Source organism: Ranitomeya variabilis, chromosome 6 (genome assembly GCF_051348905.1).
Source record: "Ranitomeya variabilis isolate aRanVar5 chromosome 6, aRanVar5.hap1, whole genome shotgun sequence".
NCBI classification, from domain to species: Eukaryota; Metazoa; Chordata; class Amphibia; order Anura; family Dendrobatidae; genus Ranitomeya; species Ranitomeya variabilis.
This window is the reverse complement of record NC_135237.1, coordinates 395,099,794-395,118,217: the sequence shown is the minus strand read 5'-3', so window position 1 is coordinate 395,118,217 and position 18,424 is coordinate 395,099,794. Positions and strand designations below refer to the sequence as shown.

Genomic DNA, 18,424 nt, shown 5'->3' with positions numbered 1-18,424 from the left:
CATGTGTATAGAGGGAGCAAAGTCATAAAATTGGGATGTCCTCCTACATAAACATTTATAACTTATATTGTAAATTGTTGCCGTATGGTGTTTGAGTTGTGTAAACCAAAATACCCTACTCACATGTTAACCGTATATTAATTACTAAACAAGCCTGCAATGTCTAAATCTCAAAATATGTACAAGCGATAAAGCAATAAGCTGATGTACCATGAGTTTCTCTTCACAGTGACCCCCCCACGGATCCAAACTCTAACCCTACCCAAAGGCTCCATCCTACACACACTCCCCTTCCTTCTTCCCAAACCTCTTTCTTTATACCCCCTTTTTCCATAAAGTTTTTGTAAGTTTATGTTGTATACAATGTCTGTTTCTTACAAAACATACTGTTTACAGCTGTTGATTTAGTAACCTATGTTTATATGCATGGCTCCAACATCTATTTTGCACTGTTTAATTCCTTGAAAATTTAATAAAAAAGAATTTAAAAAAGAAAAAAGAGTAGCCATCTCCATATAAAAGCAACAAATAAAATAGCCCTATAGCAGGCAGAGATGAAATTTATGAAATTTAAATTGCATTACTGCTCTAGAAAACTATAAAAATCGAGAATACTTAGTGCATAAATTGGCCAATTCATGAACACATGGCAGCCACGATAAGGTGATTTTCACTGCTGGGAACCTGCCTAATGTGAATCCTCTCCTAGGCTGAAGCCTACTTTTTTATGGGAATTGGCCAATTTATAAGCTAAGTATTCTCAATTTTACAAATTTTCTAGAACAGTAATGCAATTCAAATGTCATATATTTCATGTGTGTATGCTATTGTGCTACAGAGTTCTACTTTATTTGTTGGTTAGTAAAAGATTTATTCCGTCTCATGTCAGCGCTGCTCCTCAGATCCAAGATGTATGTGCGGCTCCTTTGACAGTTGAGATATGGACATGGAATAAATATTTTCACTGCTTTAGCTCTGTTGATAATCACTGAAGCTGGAGAAACTAACCCCTTCCCCTCGTGCTCAGGCAGTGAAAAGATTTATTCCATCTCATATCAACACACCTTCTTGTCCTTATGATGGCAGCTCCGATTAACAGTTGAGATTGTCTTGAGTTCTACACTCATCTGGCAGCTGTTTCATGCACTGTGCTTGTCAAACACCAAAATACATACATGCATTATCTAGTCCACTTAAAGAGATCCTATCCAATGTAAAGTTGCATAAATTCATATGAAACGTTTTAGAAAAAATTGTGGTATGCAGGATTGCAGCCAGTATTAGAAAGTATTCTTACATAAACATATTGCATTGAGGGAAAACTATATTTCCTTGTAAAGAAGCTTTACTGCAACACAGAAATGCCTATGAGTACATAGAACAAAACAGCATAGTACAGTTACACTACAGCTAGTAAAAAAATAATGCACATATTAACACAGTGTAAAATCTATTTAGAAATGTTTCCAACAGAATTACAAAACTCTGGATTGAAAGACTTGTGGCATAATGTTAAGTTGACAATTTGATCTCCATAATTGAAAAATACATGACTTATTTTGAGTTAATGTTTTTCAAGTACTATATACTTTATTTCATAAATAGACCTACAGGGTTTTTTAAAACTTTCTTTTACAATGGGTAGCAACTGAATAATGGCTGTTATGTACAATGTGCTTACAATGTAATTGACATGTTCTTTATTCTTGTATTTGTTACATTTTATAAATTATATTGTGTAAGTGTAAATGCCTGTTTTTTGCTGACAGTCGCATTGCAAAAATTCAATCACTTTAGTTCTAAAAATAGGATGTATTTAGTGCATATCACATGTGTTGTTCTTATTCAATATTTATATTGTTTAATTTTGGTCATTTTTGCAAATAGGCATTATTCGAACAGCCTTACCTAATATGGACAGAGAAGCCAAAGACCAATATCTTCTGGTAATACAAGCAAAAGATATGGTTGGACTAATGGGAGGACTGTCGGGCACTACCTCTGTCACAGTCACACTTACAGATGTTAATGACAATCCTCCAAGGTTTCCTCGAAGTAAGTTCTCCATTAAAAAGATGGCTAGCCAGTATTTATGTAACTGAAATCTAGAAGTGTATCTTTTTTATAGTAAAATACTTTCTGGTTAATAAGATATAGTACAATATTTTTTTAAAAAAGAAAAAAAGGTAGCAACGTATGCCTATATTACAGTGTCCTTTATTTTTTACTAGCTGAAGAGCCTGGCATTGCCCGGGCATAGTAACTAACTCTGGTTAGTTATAACAAATAACAGCGGCAGTTAAGGGGCCTTATTCCTCCTGTACCTCATGCTCCTTCTTTTTCACAGCATACTCCTGCACCTCACGCTCCTCCTTTCTACACAGCATTTTTCTGCAGCACAGTTTATATATACAAAGTGGCAAGCAGTGTCACCGGGAAGACAGTGTTGCCCCGTCCCCTCTATGCAGGCTCTGCCCCATTCCCTTCATGCCAGCACTGCCCCATCCTCTCCATGCCAGCACTGCCCCATTCCCTCCATGCCAGCACTGCCCTGTCCCCTCCATGCCAGCACTGCCCCATCCCCTCTTTGCCAGCACTGCCCCATCCCCTCCATGCCAGTGCTGCCTCATCCGCTCTATGCCAGCACTGCCCCGTCCCCTGCATGCCAGGACTGGTCCATCCCTTCCATGGCAGCAGTGGCACTCCACTGCTCTCAGGTCATTTCCCTTAACCCCTAATAAGCCTGCAGGGACCCATAGTGGGGCACAGATGTGACTTACACCTTCTACATGAGTTTGCGCCTCTACCTGCTGGTGTACATGATGTTGGTGTTCATGTCTTCTCCAGTGCAGACTGACAGCGGGTGCTCTGCCAGTGTGTGGTGGGTTTCTTCTTTCCTCCTTCCTGCCAGGCCAGCAGTTGGTGCACAGTTCCAATCCCAGGTCCGGAGAATTTCTGTGCTTTATGTCCCAATCAGCACATTGGCGCAGACAGAGAGAAACTCCAGAGAGGGGCTGTGTCACTGCTGCTGGAGAGGATGGCACCGCCCCATGCCACCTGGTGCTACTACAGCTTTTTTCCTCTCTTCCCTGCCTGTACTTTTGGTAGATGCAAGATCATGGGCAGCTAAAGGACCTGTGATGATGTCATGACCATGTGACCAGTCACGTGCTTCAGAGGAAGAGTCAGATGCAGGGCTGTGCTGGTGTTGGTGTAGAAGTGTCAGCTCGTGTCACAGAGCAGGGTCTTATATCACATCACTGGGGGAAGTATAGTAACTGCAGCAGAGCAGTGTGTGCAATGTATGTGAGGCCAAGCTGTGTGTCACAACTGTTGTCGGGTGTCCCTGTACCAGGAGCTCTTTGCCTGTGGCTATGTGGAGTGGGCAGGGTTCTGTGGAGTGGGCGTGGCTTGATACATACACACAAATAAATACACTCAGCTTTATGTATAAATATAATTAAATGTGGCAATGAGAAACAGTTCCAAAATAAACCCACTTTTGCATGACTTTTTCCTATTACTAAACAATCCCTTATTAATGATGCCAGCAATACTTGTCTCCCACACCAGAGCCACTCCGCTATGCTCAGTACTGCATCGACCGATGGTTTTCTGGCATTAACATCAGGTAGGAGCATCATTCTAGCACTGCGTGATGTGTGATGGCCAAAAATTAACAGGGTTGTCTGGGATCAAGAAAAAACTGACCAGTGTGGTATGTAATAAAATTAAAAAAAGCATTACTTAAAAAACAATCATGACAACAGAAAGCACAAGCTTGCTGTGCATCAGAAAAAAATCTGCACTCTGGCTATAGAATTTATTTTAATAAATTTTCAGAAAATATAGAAAAACACTTTTTGACACTATTTGCCTGCTTTTCTATACATTTTGTCCAACTGTCAACAAGATTTTATATTCCCTCCTTAAGAAAAAAATTAGGCTGAGCTACGAGCCATTAATGCACAGTTGATCTCTGCATTTTGTCCAAATTTTTCCAAACTGTACATAAAGTCTTTGAAAAATATTGGCACTAGACACCCCCTCAGACCACAAACAAAGATTTCCTGCATATTGCTCTTCTTTTGTGCACATAATACGTGGGACAGACATTGTTTTGCAGCTTCACAGTCACCAATGAATTGATGCATCATGTTCAAATTTGCACAGCAATGGGTCGGGAGACAGCAACCTCCTAACAAAAATGCTGTTAAGACAGGTCAGTCAACAAAAGTTTTAAGTTAACCAGAGTGCTTAAATTTTTTGACTCACCCATTTGCAAAGTAATAAAAGAAATGTTCACTGATATGTTAAAATAGAATTATTTTTTATTAATGCCAATGCATACACAGTACAGACAAAAAGTTTTGACACACCTCATTTAAAGATGTTTCTGTGTTTTCATAACTATGAAAAATGTAAACTCACACTGAAGGCATCAAAACTATGAATTAACACATGTGGAATTATATGCTTAACAAAAAAAGTGTGAAACAACTGAAATTATGTCTTATATTCTAGGTTCATCAAAGTAGCCACCTTTTGCTTTGATGACTGCTTTGCACACTCTTGGCATTCTCTTGATGAGCTTCAAGATGCAGTCACCGGAAATGGTTTTCACTTCACAGGTGTGCCCTGTCAGGTTTAATAAGTGGGATGTCTTGCCTTATAAATGGGGTTGGGACCATCAGTTGTGTTGTGCAGAAGTCTGGTGGATACACAGCTGATAGTAATACTGAATAGACTGTTAGAATTTGTATTATGGCATGAAAAAAGCAGCTAAGGAAAGAAAAATGAGTGGCCATCATTACTTTAAGAAATGAAGGTCAGTCAGTCCAGAAAATTGGGAAAACTTTGAAAGTGTCCCCAAGTGCAGTTGCAAAAACCATCAAGCGCTACAAAGAAACTGGCTCACATGAGGACCGCCCCAGGAAAGGAAGACCAAGAGTCACTTCTGCTTCTGAGGATAAGTTTATCTGAGTCACCAGCCTCAGAAATCACAGGTTAACAGCAGCTCAGATTAGAGACCAGGTCAATGCCACACAGAGTTCAAGGAGCAGACACATCTCTACAACTGTTAAGAGGAGACTGTGCAGCAGGCCTTCATGGTAAGATAGCTGCTAGGAAACCACTGCTAAGGACAAGCAACAAGCAGAAGAGACTTGTTTGGGCTAAAGAACACAAGGAATGGACATTAGACCAGTGGAAATCTGTGCTTTGGTCTGATGAGTCCAAATTTGAGATCTTTCGTTCCAACCACCGTGTCTTTGTGCGACGCAGAAAAGGTGAATGGATGGACTTTACATGCCTGGTTCCCACCTTGAAGCATGGAGAAGGAGGTGTGATGGTGTGGGGGTGCTTTGCTGGTGACATTGTTGGGGATTTATTCAAAATTGAAGGCATACTAAACCAGCATGGTTACCACAGCATCTTGCAGCGGCATGCTATTCCATCCGGTTTGCATTTAGTTGGAACATCATTTATTTTTCAACAGGACAATGACCTCAAACACACCTCCAGGCTGTGTAAGGGCTATTTGACCAAGAAGGAGAGTGATGGGGTGCTACACCAGATGACCTGTCCTCCACAGTCACCAGACCTGAACCCAATCGAGATGGTATGTCGTGAGCTGGACCGCAGAGTGAAGGCAAAAGGGCCAACAAGTGCTTAGCATCTCTGGGAACTCCTTCAAGATTGTTGGAAGACCATTCCCGGTGACTACCTCTTGAAGCTCATCAAGAGAATGCCAAGAGTGTGCAACAGGAAAGAAATATATCTTGGTACCGTGTTAGCCAGTAGATAGAAAAATATTTAGAATTGAGAGTCCTCAGTGGTTGATACCTTTTAAAAGGTATCAACCACTGAGGACTCTCAATTCTAAAAGAGTGTGCAAAGCAGTCATGAAAGCAAAAAGTGACTACTTTGAAGAACCTAGAATATAAGACATATTTTCAGTTGTTAATTAAGTTGTGTTAATTCATAGTTTTGATGCCTTCAGTGTGAATATACAATTTTAATAGTCATGAAAATAAAGAAAAATCTGATCTGTAAATGAGGTGTGTCCAAACCTTTGGTCTGTACTGTATATTACACAAGACTTAACCCAAGGAACTTAAAAAAAGACCCTTAAAGGGAATCTGTCAGTAGATTTTTGCTAATTCATCTGAGAGCAGTGTTATGTAGGCATATAGATCCTGATTCCAGCAATGTATCTCTTGGTTTATTGGGTGCAATAGTTGTGACACAATCACTGTACTTACATTTAGCATACAGCAGCTAAGAAAGCTAACCCCGTTCACACCAGGCTATCTATGTACAATGTCTATTGGCAGTGAGGTGCTTTTCACAAAACGGGTGGAGTCAAACCAGTGTTAACTTGGTCAGCTCGTCACAGCAATGATAATGGTCTAGTGATAAAACCTTCACTGTAAGTAAAGAGCCCACAGCTTAATAAGAGACACATTGTTGAAATGTGTTTAAACCCATACCTCAAGCTGACCTCAGATTGCATAGGAAAAACCTGTTGATTCTTTTCAAGTGCATTCATGCGTGGTGCATAACTTGTATCGAAAATAATAAAATTACCTCTATTTAAATTTGTTGTCAAACATCTCCTTAAAATACACATTAAAAATATTACCATTTTTGTTTGGTGCTCCGATGCAGGAATGATTGTCTCAATTGTTACAGACTATTCTAAACTCTATTCGGTGTTAACCTGCAGTTATAGGTGAATTGTGAATGCAAACTACTTTGTAACGCTTTGCTGTAAAAATAAATCCTAAGCCACATCACTGATAAACAGTCATATTTTGCTCATTATTGCAAAAAATGCTTGAAATTCATTGTGATTCAAGGTTGTTATGCAAAACAAGAAACCTATACATTTGCTAGGCGATATGGGCTCAAAATGCTGTTTTAATATGTAATACCATGATTTCAAATAATAAACTTGAACACTTAATAAAGACAAAGCAAAGGGTTTAGTTTTGAAGTTAAAGAGATGAAAATTATGTTAAGTAAGCAATTTCCTGCAAAAAAGTGCACTGTATGACGATCAATGAATGGCTTACAAATCTAAAAGGTCTGATAGGCAAGCTTTCATAGCAACGCCATGAAAAACAATGAAAAGGATTAACAAAATTTCAGAAGCCCAAAAGCTTTCTCTTCTAACAAAGTAAGTGAAGGAAATGGTGCAAGTGTACACTGTATTCTCTTTTTGTAGTAAAAAAAATGATGGAAAAACAGCAGGAAAATCTGAACATTCCAGCTATAGCTTATTTTCTTTTGCCTCCTCTGGTGCAATCTATTACCATTTAAGGCTACTTTCCCACATCAGGTTTTTGTTTCAGGCAGTATCCGGCAAATAAAAAAAAAATGGATCCGTTGCAAATCATGAAAAACTGATGTGCCGGTTCCGTTTTTCTGCTGGATCTGGTTTTTGGTTTTTAACCCGTGGATAACTTCTTCCGGGGTGGAGGAGAGAGAGAGATTGTGCATGATTGCATGGAGAATGCATGCAAAACCGGATTCGGAGGCCAGATTCATCATTTCACATGTCAGTTTCATCCATTTATCGCTGGAACCGACTTTCGGCGTTTTTTCGCCTGAAAAGAAATTTTGGACGGATCCGGCAAAAACCGAATGAAATGTTTGGCCATCAGGCACAATCTGGCGCTAATACAATTCTATGAGAAAAAACGGATCCGTATTTTTCAAAACTCCCCGGATTGTGCCAAAAACCCAATGTGTGAAAGTAGCCTAAAAGCAAAAAATCGAAAGGAAAAATAGTCTGACAGATTCCATGATCATGATCATGATCTTTACAGCACTAAATAGTCTAAGCTGGTGAAGTGAATTCAAGTGAGAAAAATATAGGCTTAAATTAATTATATGAGATCCAATAAGTGGCAAGTGCATATGTGTGGCACCCCAGGAGTGCGTTTGCCACTGTGGCATTGCCTCCCTCACAGGAATTAATGTCATGCCTAGAAGCAAGAGGTGTCCCCTTACCAGGTGTCAGTAGGAGAGAATTAGAGCAGAACCTGGGGAGTGGAGTTGTGATTAAACTCACCCCAGACCTGACCACTAGGAACAGGATACCAGAGTACGTGGTTGTGTGGGTACTGAAGTCCCAGCAGCTAAATCCGGAGGGCAGGAGACTGCAGGTCTCCTGTCCCTATCTAATACCCGGCAGCACAGCAGCATACCAGAGCCTGGAGCCGACACCAAGGAGCGGCACCTGTGATAGGCTTGAGCTGCCTGCCATGCGGGCAACGGTGAGTTTTTAAAAATGGAGAGAGACAATTAGGAGCAGGGGGTGAGCTGTTAGGCAGCAAGGAAAAAGGGAGGACAGTGCAGAAGGTCCTCCATACCTACCTGGCCAGGTGTATCCAAAAATTGCTTCCAGGCTGCCCGGCTCTCCATTACTATCTGTTACCAGTACCCCGATCTGTACTATCAACCATCAAGTAAAGGAAAAGAAAACTACAGCCCTTGTGTCATTCAGTGATCTCTTGCACCCTGAGTCCTGCACCACAAGGTACACAAAGCCAGACATAAACAGGACTGGTAGCCCTGGGGCCCCACTCCACCTGTGGGGAGCAGAACCATCCCAACTGCGTCACAATTGGCCCCAGCGGTCTCCTTTAGCAGCATCGGCCATCCGTTGCCAAACACCACAGGTGGCATCATGTTAAATCCCCTATAGATATTCCCGATTTTACGGCACAGCTAGGACCATGGAGTCAGGTCATGGCCCCGTGACTTCCCCAAAGAACTATCCAACCCGGCTCCTAGAACCCCACGGCCCTGGTGGGTGTGTCATATGCATTCACCCCTTTTGTTATGATGCTCTAAAAATTTCTGGTGCAAGCAATTACTTTCATAAGTCACATGATTAGAGAAAGGAAGTCCACCTGTGTGCAATCCCAGTGTCACATAGCCTGTCAGTATATACAACCTTTTTATGAAAGGCCACAGAGCCTGTTACACCATTAAGCAAGAGGCACCACTAACCAAACAACACCAACAGGAGATCTCTGTGTGAACATACAGTATAATCCTTTAAAATATTTTTTCTTTTTTAAAATTAAAAAACAATACTCCGATGTAACCTACAATGTTAAAAGGTTTCAACCTGGGGTGCAAAATAAATTAACACTCGAGTGTATATGACCATTCTGAAGGATGATATAGATAGGTCATTTATACAGCTCGGGCAAAAATTAAGAGACTACTGCAAAATGTTCAGTTTATCTGATTTTTCTCTTTATATGTATATTTTTGAGTAAAATGTAAATTGTTCTTTTAATCTGTAAACTTCTGACAACATGTCTCCAAATTTCCAAGCAATCATTTTTTTTTCTGGAAAGAAGAAATGGTCTAAAATAAAAAGCAGTGCTTTCAGACCTCAAATAATGCAATGAAAACAAGTTCCTAATCATTTAGCAACAACATTGCTAATGTTTTAACTCAGGAAGAGTTCAGAAATCATTATTTTGTGGAATAACCATGATTTTTAATCACAGCTTTCATGTGTCTTAGCATGCTTGCCACCAGTCTTTTACACTGCTTCTGGCGCAAACATTTAAGCAGTGCTTCTTTGTTGATTGCTTGTGATTGTCCATCATCCTCTTGATTACATTGCAGAGGGTTTCAATGGGGTTCAGGTCTGGAGGATGGGCTGTCCAAGACAGGGTTTTGATGTGGTGGTCTCTTCATTTTTGCCAGAGCTGTATATAGCTATATGCACAGAAAAATAACTAATGTTCCCTGATTGTCTAATCTGGTGCTACCTGACTGTAGAGTTTTGACACCCTAAAAGAAATGTGATTGGTGCCCCTGCTCAACAGTGGCTTCCCCTATCTTTCTTTTTTATACCTTATTGTATTCAAAGAATACTGATGGGAATATAGATTGAAAAATAGAGATGAAACAGAGCATAAGCATCACAGATAAAATCCCACCATGACCAAATCTCTGACCCACTCTAACCAAGGAGATCTGTAAAAAATTCATCGACAAAGTTGTTGAGAAGTACCCGTCAGGGTTGGGTTATAAGAAAGCTTCCCAATCTCTGATTATCCCTGGGAACACCATCAAATCCATCCATCCATCATGAAATGGAATACACATGGTACCACAATAAACCTGCCAAGAGAGGGCCGCCTACAAAAACTCACCCTGCCCGAACAAGGAGTGCATTAATTGGAGAGAAAGCACAGAGACCAAAGGTAACCCTGAAAGAGCTGCAAAGTTCCCAAGCAGAGACTGCACTATCTGTCCATATGACCACGACAAACAGTACACTCCATAGAGGTGGCCTTTATGGAATATGGAACAGTGGGCAGATAATAATAATAATAATAATAATAATAATAATAAAGCAATTGTTACCATCCACCTCTTGTGTCTCCCCTTTTCCTCATAGATTGTAAGCTTGCGAGCAGCAGGGCCCTCATTCCTCCTGGTATCTGTTTTGAACTGTGATTTCTGTTATGCTGTAATGTCTGTTGTCTGTATAAGTCCCCTCTATAAGTTGTAAAGCGCTGCGGAATATGTTGGCGCTATATAAATAAAATTATTATTATTATTATTATTAATTTTTATTTATATAGCGCCAACATATTCCGCAGCGCTTTACAACTTATAGAGGGGACTTGTACAGACAATAGATATTACAGCATAACAGAAATCACAGTTCAAAATAGATACCAGGAGGAATGAGGGCCCTGCTCGCAAGCTTACAACCTATGAGGAAAAGGGGAGACACGAGAGGTGGATGGTAACAATTGCTTTAGTTATTTGGACCAGCCATAGTGTAAGGTTCGGGTGTTCATGTAAAGCTGCATGAACCAGTTAACAGCCTAAGTATGTAACAGTACAGACACAGAGTGCTATTAACTGCATAAAGTGTATGAGAACACGATGCAAGGAACCTGATTATGCGTTTTGTTTTTCTATTTTTAATAGGCCACACAGTGATAGTTAGGTTAATGCGTTGAGGCGGTAGGCCAGTCTGAACAAATGCATTTTTAGGGCACGCTTAAAACTGTCGGGATTGGGGATTAATCGTATTAACCTAGGTAGTGCATTCCAAAGAATCGGCGCAGCACGTGTAAAGTCTTGTAGACAGGAGTGGGAGGTTCTGATTATTGAGGATGCTAACCTGAGGTCATTAGTGGAGCGGAGGGCACGGGTAGGGTGGTAGACTGAGACCAGAGAGGAGATGTAGGGTGGTGCTGAGCCATGGAGTGCTTTGTGGATGAGGGTAGTAGTTTTGTACTGGATTCTGGAGTGGATGGGTAGCCAGTGTAATGACTGGCACAAGGTAGAGGCATCGGTGTAACGGTTGGTGAGGAATATGATCCTGGCAGCAGCATTCAGGACAGATTGGAGCGGGGAGAGTTTGGTAAGAGGGAGGCCGATTAGTAGAGAGTTACAATAGTCCAGATGGGAATGAATAAGAGAAACAGTAAGAGTTTTTGCAGAGTCGAAAGTAAGAAAAGGGCGAATTCTAGAAATGTTTTTGAGATGCAGATAAGAAGAGCGAGCCAGTGATCGGATATGGGGGGTGAATGAAAGCTCGGAATCAAGGATGACCCCAAGGCAGCGGGCATGTTGCTTTGGAGTAATGATTGAACCACACACGGAGATGGCAATGTCAGGCAAAGGTAGGTTAGTAGAGGGAGAGAACACGAGGAGTTCAGTTTTTGACAGGTTCAGTTTCAGATAGAGGGAGGACATGATGTTAGAGACAGCGGTAAGACAATCATTGGTGTTTTCTAAGAAGGTCGGAGTGAAAGCAGGAAAAGAGGTGTATAATTGGGTGTCATCAGCATAGAGATGGTACTGGAACCCAAATCTACTGATTGTTTGTCCAATAGGGGCAGTATACAAAGAGAAGAGGAGGGGGCCTAGGACTGATCCTTGAGGAACCCCAACAGTAAGGGGAAGGTGAGAGGAGAAGGAACCAGCAAAACATACAGTGAAGGATCGGTCAGAGAGATAGGAGGAGAACCAAGAGAGAACGGTGTCCTTGATGCCGATGGAGCGGAGCATAGTGAGGAGGAGCTGATGATCCACAGTGTCGAATGCTGCGGAAAGATCCAATAGAATTAGCATGGAGTAGTGACCATTAGATTTAGCTGTTAGTAGGTCATTAGAGACTTTAGTGAGGGCAGTTTCAGTAGAGTGTAAAGAGCGGAAGCCAGATTGAAGAGGGTCGAGAAGAGAGTTATCTGAGAGATAGCGGGTAAGACGGGAGTGGACCAGGCGTTCCAGGAGTTTAGAGATGAAGGGAAGATTAGAGACAGGTCTATAATTAGCGGCACAGTTTTGGTCGAGGGAGGGTTTTTTAAGTAATGGATGTATGATGGCATGCTTAAATGAGGAGGGAAAAATACCGGAAGTGAGGGAAAGGTTGAATATTTTTGTTATGTGAGAGGTGACAGCCGGGGAAAGGGACTGGAGGAGATGTGACGGAATGGGGTTACTGGTGCAAGTGGTCGGGCGAGAAGATGCAAGGAGCCTGCTTACTTCTTCTTCAGTAACTGGTTCAAAGTCAGAGAATGAACTAGATGCAGTGGGGGAGGGAGGACAGTGCCTGGTATGAAGAGATTGGGAGATGATTTCCTGTCGAATGTGGTCAATTTTTTCTTTGAAGTAATTGGCCAGATCGTCAGCGCGGAGATCTGTGGTTGGGGCCTGCTCTCTTGGGTTGAGTAGGGACTGGAAAGTGTCGAAGAGACGTTTAGGGTTATTGGACAGTGAGGTGATGAGGGTGTTGAAATAGGTTTGTTTGGAGAGGTGAAGGGCAGAGTTGTATGTTTGTAGCATGAACTTATAATGGATGAAATCTTCGGGTAGATTAGATTTTCTCCACAGACGTTCGGCGCACCTGGATCATCGCTGCAGGAAGCGTGTTTGCAGCGTGTGCCACGGTTGTCGCCGTCTGTGTCGAGTTGCTCTATGTATAGGAGGAGCAGCTTCATCCAGGGCACTTTGCAGGGTTTCATTGTAATGGTTCAGAGCAGAATCAGGACATGAGATGGAGGAGATTGGGGCCAATGAGGACTGCAAGTTCTTCATAAGTTTCTGGGTGTTAATGGCCTGTATGTTTCTATAAGTGTGCATAGTGGGGGTGACCTGAGCGGGATGGCAGTTCTTGATAGAGAATGAAAGAAGGTTGTGGTCAGAGAGCGGGAGAGGGGTGTTTGTGAAATCATCCACTGAGCAAAGTCGGGAGAAGACCAAGTCAAGGGAGTTTCCATCTTCATGCGTTGGAGAGTTAGTATGCTGCGAGAGGCCGAAAGAGGAGGTTAGAGATAAAAGGTGAGAAGCAGACGGGGAAAGGGGAGAAGCAATGGGGATGTTGAAATCACCCATGATAAGGGTGGGGGTGTCACAGGAGAGAAAGTGTGGAAGCCAGGTGGCAAAGTGATCCAGGAACTGATGAGAGGGGCCAGGAGGACGATACACCACCGCCACTCGCATGGAGAAGGGGACGTAGAGTCTGACAGCATGGACCTCCAAGCCTTTTGTTGCACACAAAAATTGTAAGGCTATTTTGAGCTTGCCAAAATAAATGTGGGAGACTCTCCAAATGTATGGAGGAAAATGCTGTGGTCAGATAAGATTTTAAAAAAAAAATAACTTTTTGGCCACCAAGGTAACCAAGTTCACCAAGGTAAACAAAGTTCAAGAACACTATCCCCACAGTGTAACATGGTGGTTGCATCATCATGTTTTGGGGATTTTATTTCACAAATAAGACAGGGAAAATGGTCCAAGTCAGAGGAAAGATGGATGGTGGGAAATAAAGGGATATTCTTGAGAAAAACCTGATTCAGTCTGTCAGTGATTTTAAACTGGTACAGAGGTTCACCTTCCAGAAAGACAATGTCCCAAAGCATAATAAAATTTTCATGAAAATGTTGTTTTAGCCTCAAACTTGTTATTTTCACAATGGATAATAGGAGAAAACAGATCCCAAAATGTGTTGGGTAATAGGTCCCTAATGCGAACATACCCAATATGTGGTCAAAAACTTCTGCTTGGGCACACTGCAGGGCTGGGAAAGGATAGAGCACTATTTGCCTGGGATAGATTGTGAATGCTGGGTTGCATTTGAAGAGCCCCTGACATGTGAAAACAGCAGAAACTCCCCATAAGTGACCCAATTTTGGAAACTAGATCCCCTCAAGAAATTTATCTAGGGGTGTAGTGAGTATTTTGAACCTATAGGTGCCTCACGGAAATTTATACAATTGAGACATGGGAATATGCCATTTTAGTAGTAAAAATGTAAATTTTGTATTTGCTGCAAATTTGTCAGGTACACAAGGGTTAATAGGTGAAATTAGACCCCATAGTTTATTGCACAAGTTCGCCCGAAAGCTATAATGCCCCATATGTTGTCAGAAATTACTGTTAGGCCACATGTCAGGACTCAGAATGGAGGAGCGCTGTTTAGCTTTGGAAGTACAGATTTTGCTAGAATAGTTTGAGTGACAGTTGAGGAGCCCCAAAGGTGCCAGAATAACAGAAAACCCACAAAGTGACCCCATTGTAGAAATTGCTCCTCTCAATGAATTCAACTACGGCTACAGGGACCATGTTGTAACATCCATGTCAGTTTTTTTATGGAGTATTGCAAATCTGCTAGTCTAGTATCCATACATTGTGTCCTCACACAGTGTTGAGCCCCCATTTATTATAGCGCCCCCATACATTTTGCGTAGCTTTTCCTTCCGGTGATACGCAACAGTAAATTAAATGCCTTCTCTCCATTAAAATAATTACAAACATGTGACTGCTTACTGTGGTTTAGGCACAGTGGGACTCAAAAGGAGGGGGCATATGGATATGAGAGTGCAGAATTCACTGGATTTTATTTGAAGGTCCGGGACTCATGTCACTTTTCCAGAGTCTTTGTTCTACCTGTAATGTAGGAACCCCTATAGTTCCAGTGAACATGACCTGAGTAGGAGCTGGTTTTGTTTATGATAAATTATGGTTTTTATTGGTAACATTTTGGGGTACATAACAGTTTTTAATCACTTCCAAAATAAGGCTGGATCACATTCTTATATTCTACACTGATCACTTATGTCGGGGTTTCTGTGTAAATCCCACAAAAATGCGATTCAGATGAAACCCCAAATAGAACCACCCACCATAATGAGGCAGATGGATACATTTAGTACACCGTTTTGCGTCTGCTCCGGTGGTATCCATCTTTTTAGGCATGCAGAACTGGGGTCGCCTGCACTTGTGCTCTAAAAAGAGTCCTAAAATGATGGGACACCGCTGGAGCACAGACCAGTCCAAAGTGACTCCATCTGCCTCATAAGTGAGTAGTTCTGTCTGGGGTTTTTGTCTGAGTCGTGGTTTTAGGGAATTTAAACGGAAACCCCGATGAATGTGAGCGGAGCCTTATCCAATTTTTGGAGGTAGAATGAACAAATAGACAGCAATACAAGAATAGTTCTTATTTTTATTTGTGCGCGGTTCACTGTGCGATGTAAGTGATAAGGCGGATTTAATCCTGGGGTTGGTGCGATTCCAGCGATACCAGATTTATATAGTTTTTTCAGGTTCTTCTGCTATCACACAGTAAAAATGCTTTTTTATAAAAAGTAGGTTTTTTTGTCGCCATATTCTGAGAGCTGTTACTTTATTTTTTGGTGAACAGAGCTGTATGAGGGCTTATTTTATTTTTAGTGGGACAAGTTGCAGATTCTTTTCGCAAAAAAACAGCAATTTAGTTATTGGGAAAAATGATAAGACCAATTTGTTTGTCTAAAAGCAATATTTTGGCAAAACTAATTTGTTTTTGCATCATCATATTTGAGAGCTGACAGACCTGATTTGACAGCTATTTTAGGGGGGGACGGTTTGTTATTTTCATTAATACCATTTTTTTTACATATGACTTTTTGATCGCTTTTTATTCACTTTTTTGTGAGTCACTATATTGAAAAAGTAACATTTTTTGGCATGATTTTTAATATTTTTTTACAGAGTACACAAAAAATGGAAATAAATAACATTCCACCATTATAGTGCGTGTTGTTCCGGATGAGGCAATACCAATTTTGCGTATTTTTTTATATTTGTTTTATCATAAATGATGCATTTGGAGTGACAAAATGGATTTTAGTGATTTGTGTGCTTTTTGTGTGTTTTTTTAACTTTCTTACATGTTTTATTTTACATTTTTTCATTTTTTTTACTTAGTCCTACTGTGGGACACGTATAATTTTTATTTTCATCACTGGTCTCATACACTGCTGTACTCATGTACAGCAGTGTATGAGACTGTCAGTAAGGCTGCTGTCACACTAGCAGTATTTGTTCAGTATTTTACATCAGTATTTGTAAGCCAAAACCAGGAGTGGGTGATAAATGCAGAAGTGGTGCATATGTTTCTATTATACTTTTCCTCAAATTGTTCCACTCCTGGTTTTGGCTTACAAATACTGATGTAAAATACTGACCAAATACTGCTAGTGTGAGGGCAACCTGAGACTCAGCTTATAGCTGGAGTCCACATATACTTATGCTGGCAATCAGATGTAAATCATTCAGCTGCGGCAAGAAAAACTAAATCTCCAAGAACTAAAAAATACTCGGAGGACCCCCGAGCATGCTCGAGAAATCTCGAGTAACGAGTATATTCGCTCACCACTAATATTCACATTTCTTTCTTCTGCAGCACACTATGTGAAATTTCTGCTTTGTAATCCAACTTATCTTTTTTTAGAGTCTTCTCTGTTGGTATGTGCTTTCAACCCCTCCCTTAGGGCTGTCCCACACGTCTAGATAATTCCTGTACCGGAAAAAATCGGTACCGGAGTTATCCGTGTCCGTGTGCCCGTGAGCTCACGTAGGCCATAAGTGCGGCACACGTGTGCCGCCCGTGTGCCGAGTGGGTACCACACCAAGCGTGCAAGAGACAGCGCTAAAGTTTAGCGCTGTCCCCTGCATCGTGCTGAAGCCACGATTCATATCTTCTGTGCAGCAGCGTTTGCTGCATAGAAGATATGAATAATAGTGTTTAAAAGAAAGATCTATCTGTCCGCCGCCCTCCCACCCCCTGGGCGCCCCCCCGCTGTTCTGAAAATACTCACCCGGCTCCTTCGTTGGCTGTCGCTGCTTCCTGTGCTGGCCGCCCCTTCTACTGTATGCGGTCACGTAGAGCCGACGATTAGAGTCATGAATATGTGGCTCCACCTCCCATAGGGGTGGAGCCGCCTATTCATGACTGTAAATGAGCGGCCCCACGTGACCGCATACAGTAGAAGGCGCGGTCAGGACAGGAAGCAGCGACAGCCAACGAGGGACGCGGGTGAGTATTTTCAGAACAGCGGGGGGGCGCACAGGGGGTGGGAGGGCGGCGGACAGATAGATATTTCTTTTAAACACTATTATTCATATCTTCTATGCAGCAAACGCTGCTGCACAGAAGATATGAATCGCGGCTTCAGCACCTTGTGGGGGGGACAGCACTTACTATAGCGCTGTCTCCTGCACGGCACAGGGACTGCACACGGAGAACGTCCGTGTGCGGTTCGTGTTTTACACGGACCCATTGACTTTAATGGGTCCGTGTAATACGTGCGCTCCCACGAACACTGACATGTCTCCGTGTTTGGCACACGGAGACACGGTCCGCAAAAAATCAATGACATCTTCACAGATGCATTGATTTTAATGGGTCTACGTGTGTCAGTGTCTCCGGTACGTGAGGAAACTGTCACCTCATGTACCGCAGCCACTGACGTGTGAAACCGGCCTTAGAGACACTGCAAATCACAGCATCTGAGAAGGAGGGATTTATTTGCATGCCCCAGAGAAGACTGTGAAAAAACGCCCAGCAGAGATTTTAAGTAGTGCGGCTGAAAAGAAACAAATGTTAATATCTATGCAAATGAGTGACATAGTACAAAACGGAAAAGGGTGGAAGAATCAGGGGAGCGCTAGGATTTTTACAAGGTATTTAGCTCAATTTTCAGAGCAAGTGACAGGTCCTCATTAAAGAATGCGTAGGAATAAAACTCTGCCCAGGAATGGAGAGAGCCTTGGTTTGCCTTGGTTACTATACTGTCATGATCTCAATGGCAAGAGATCATAGCATCAGCATATATAGGAACTAGCTCTTGGAAGATGGAAACTGAGCTGACCATGAACTAAACCTAACACACAACTAGCAGTGGCCGGGTAGCATGCCTACGTTGATTCTAGATGCCCAGCACCAGCCGGAGGACTAAATAAAACTAGCAGAGGAAAATATTAGTCCTAGCTCACCTCTAGAGAAATACCCCGAAAGGAGACAGAGGCCCCCCACATGTATTGGCGGTGAATCAAGATGAAATAACAAACGTAGTATGAAAATAGGTTTAGCAAATTTGAGGTC

General features: G+C 41.8%; 1 protein-coding gene across 3 annotated transcripts in view; it reads left to right on the top strand.

The window, feature by feature from the left end:
- LOC143782569 (cadherin-7) overlaps positions 1-18,424 on the top strand; it is a 604,373-nt gene that overhangs the window by 398,237 nt on the left and 187,712 nt on the right. For all 3 annotated transcript variants that reach the window (XM_077270126.1, XM_077270127.1, XM_077270128.1), the window contains exon 5: positions 1,888-2,055. In XM_077270126.1, coding sequence (XP_077126241.1) covers positions 1,888-2,055 — 168 coding nt within the window. The remainder of the gene's footprint in view (positions 1-1,887; positions 2,056-18,424) is intronic.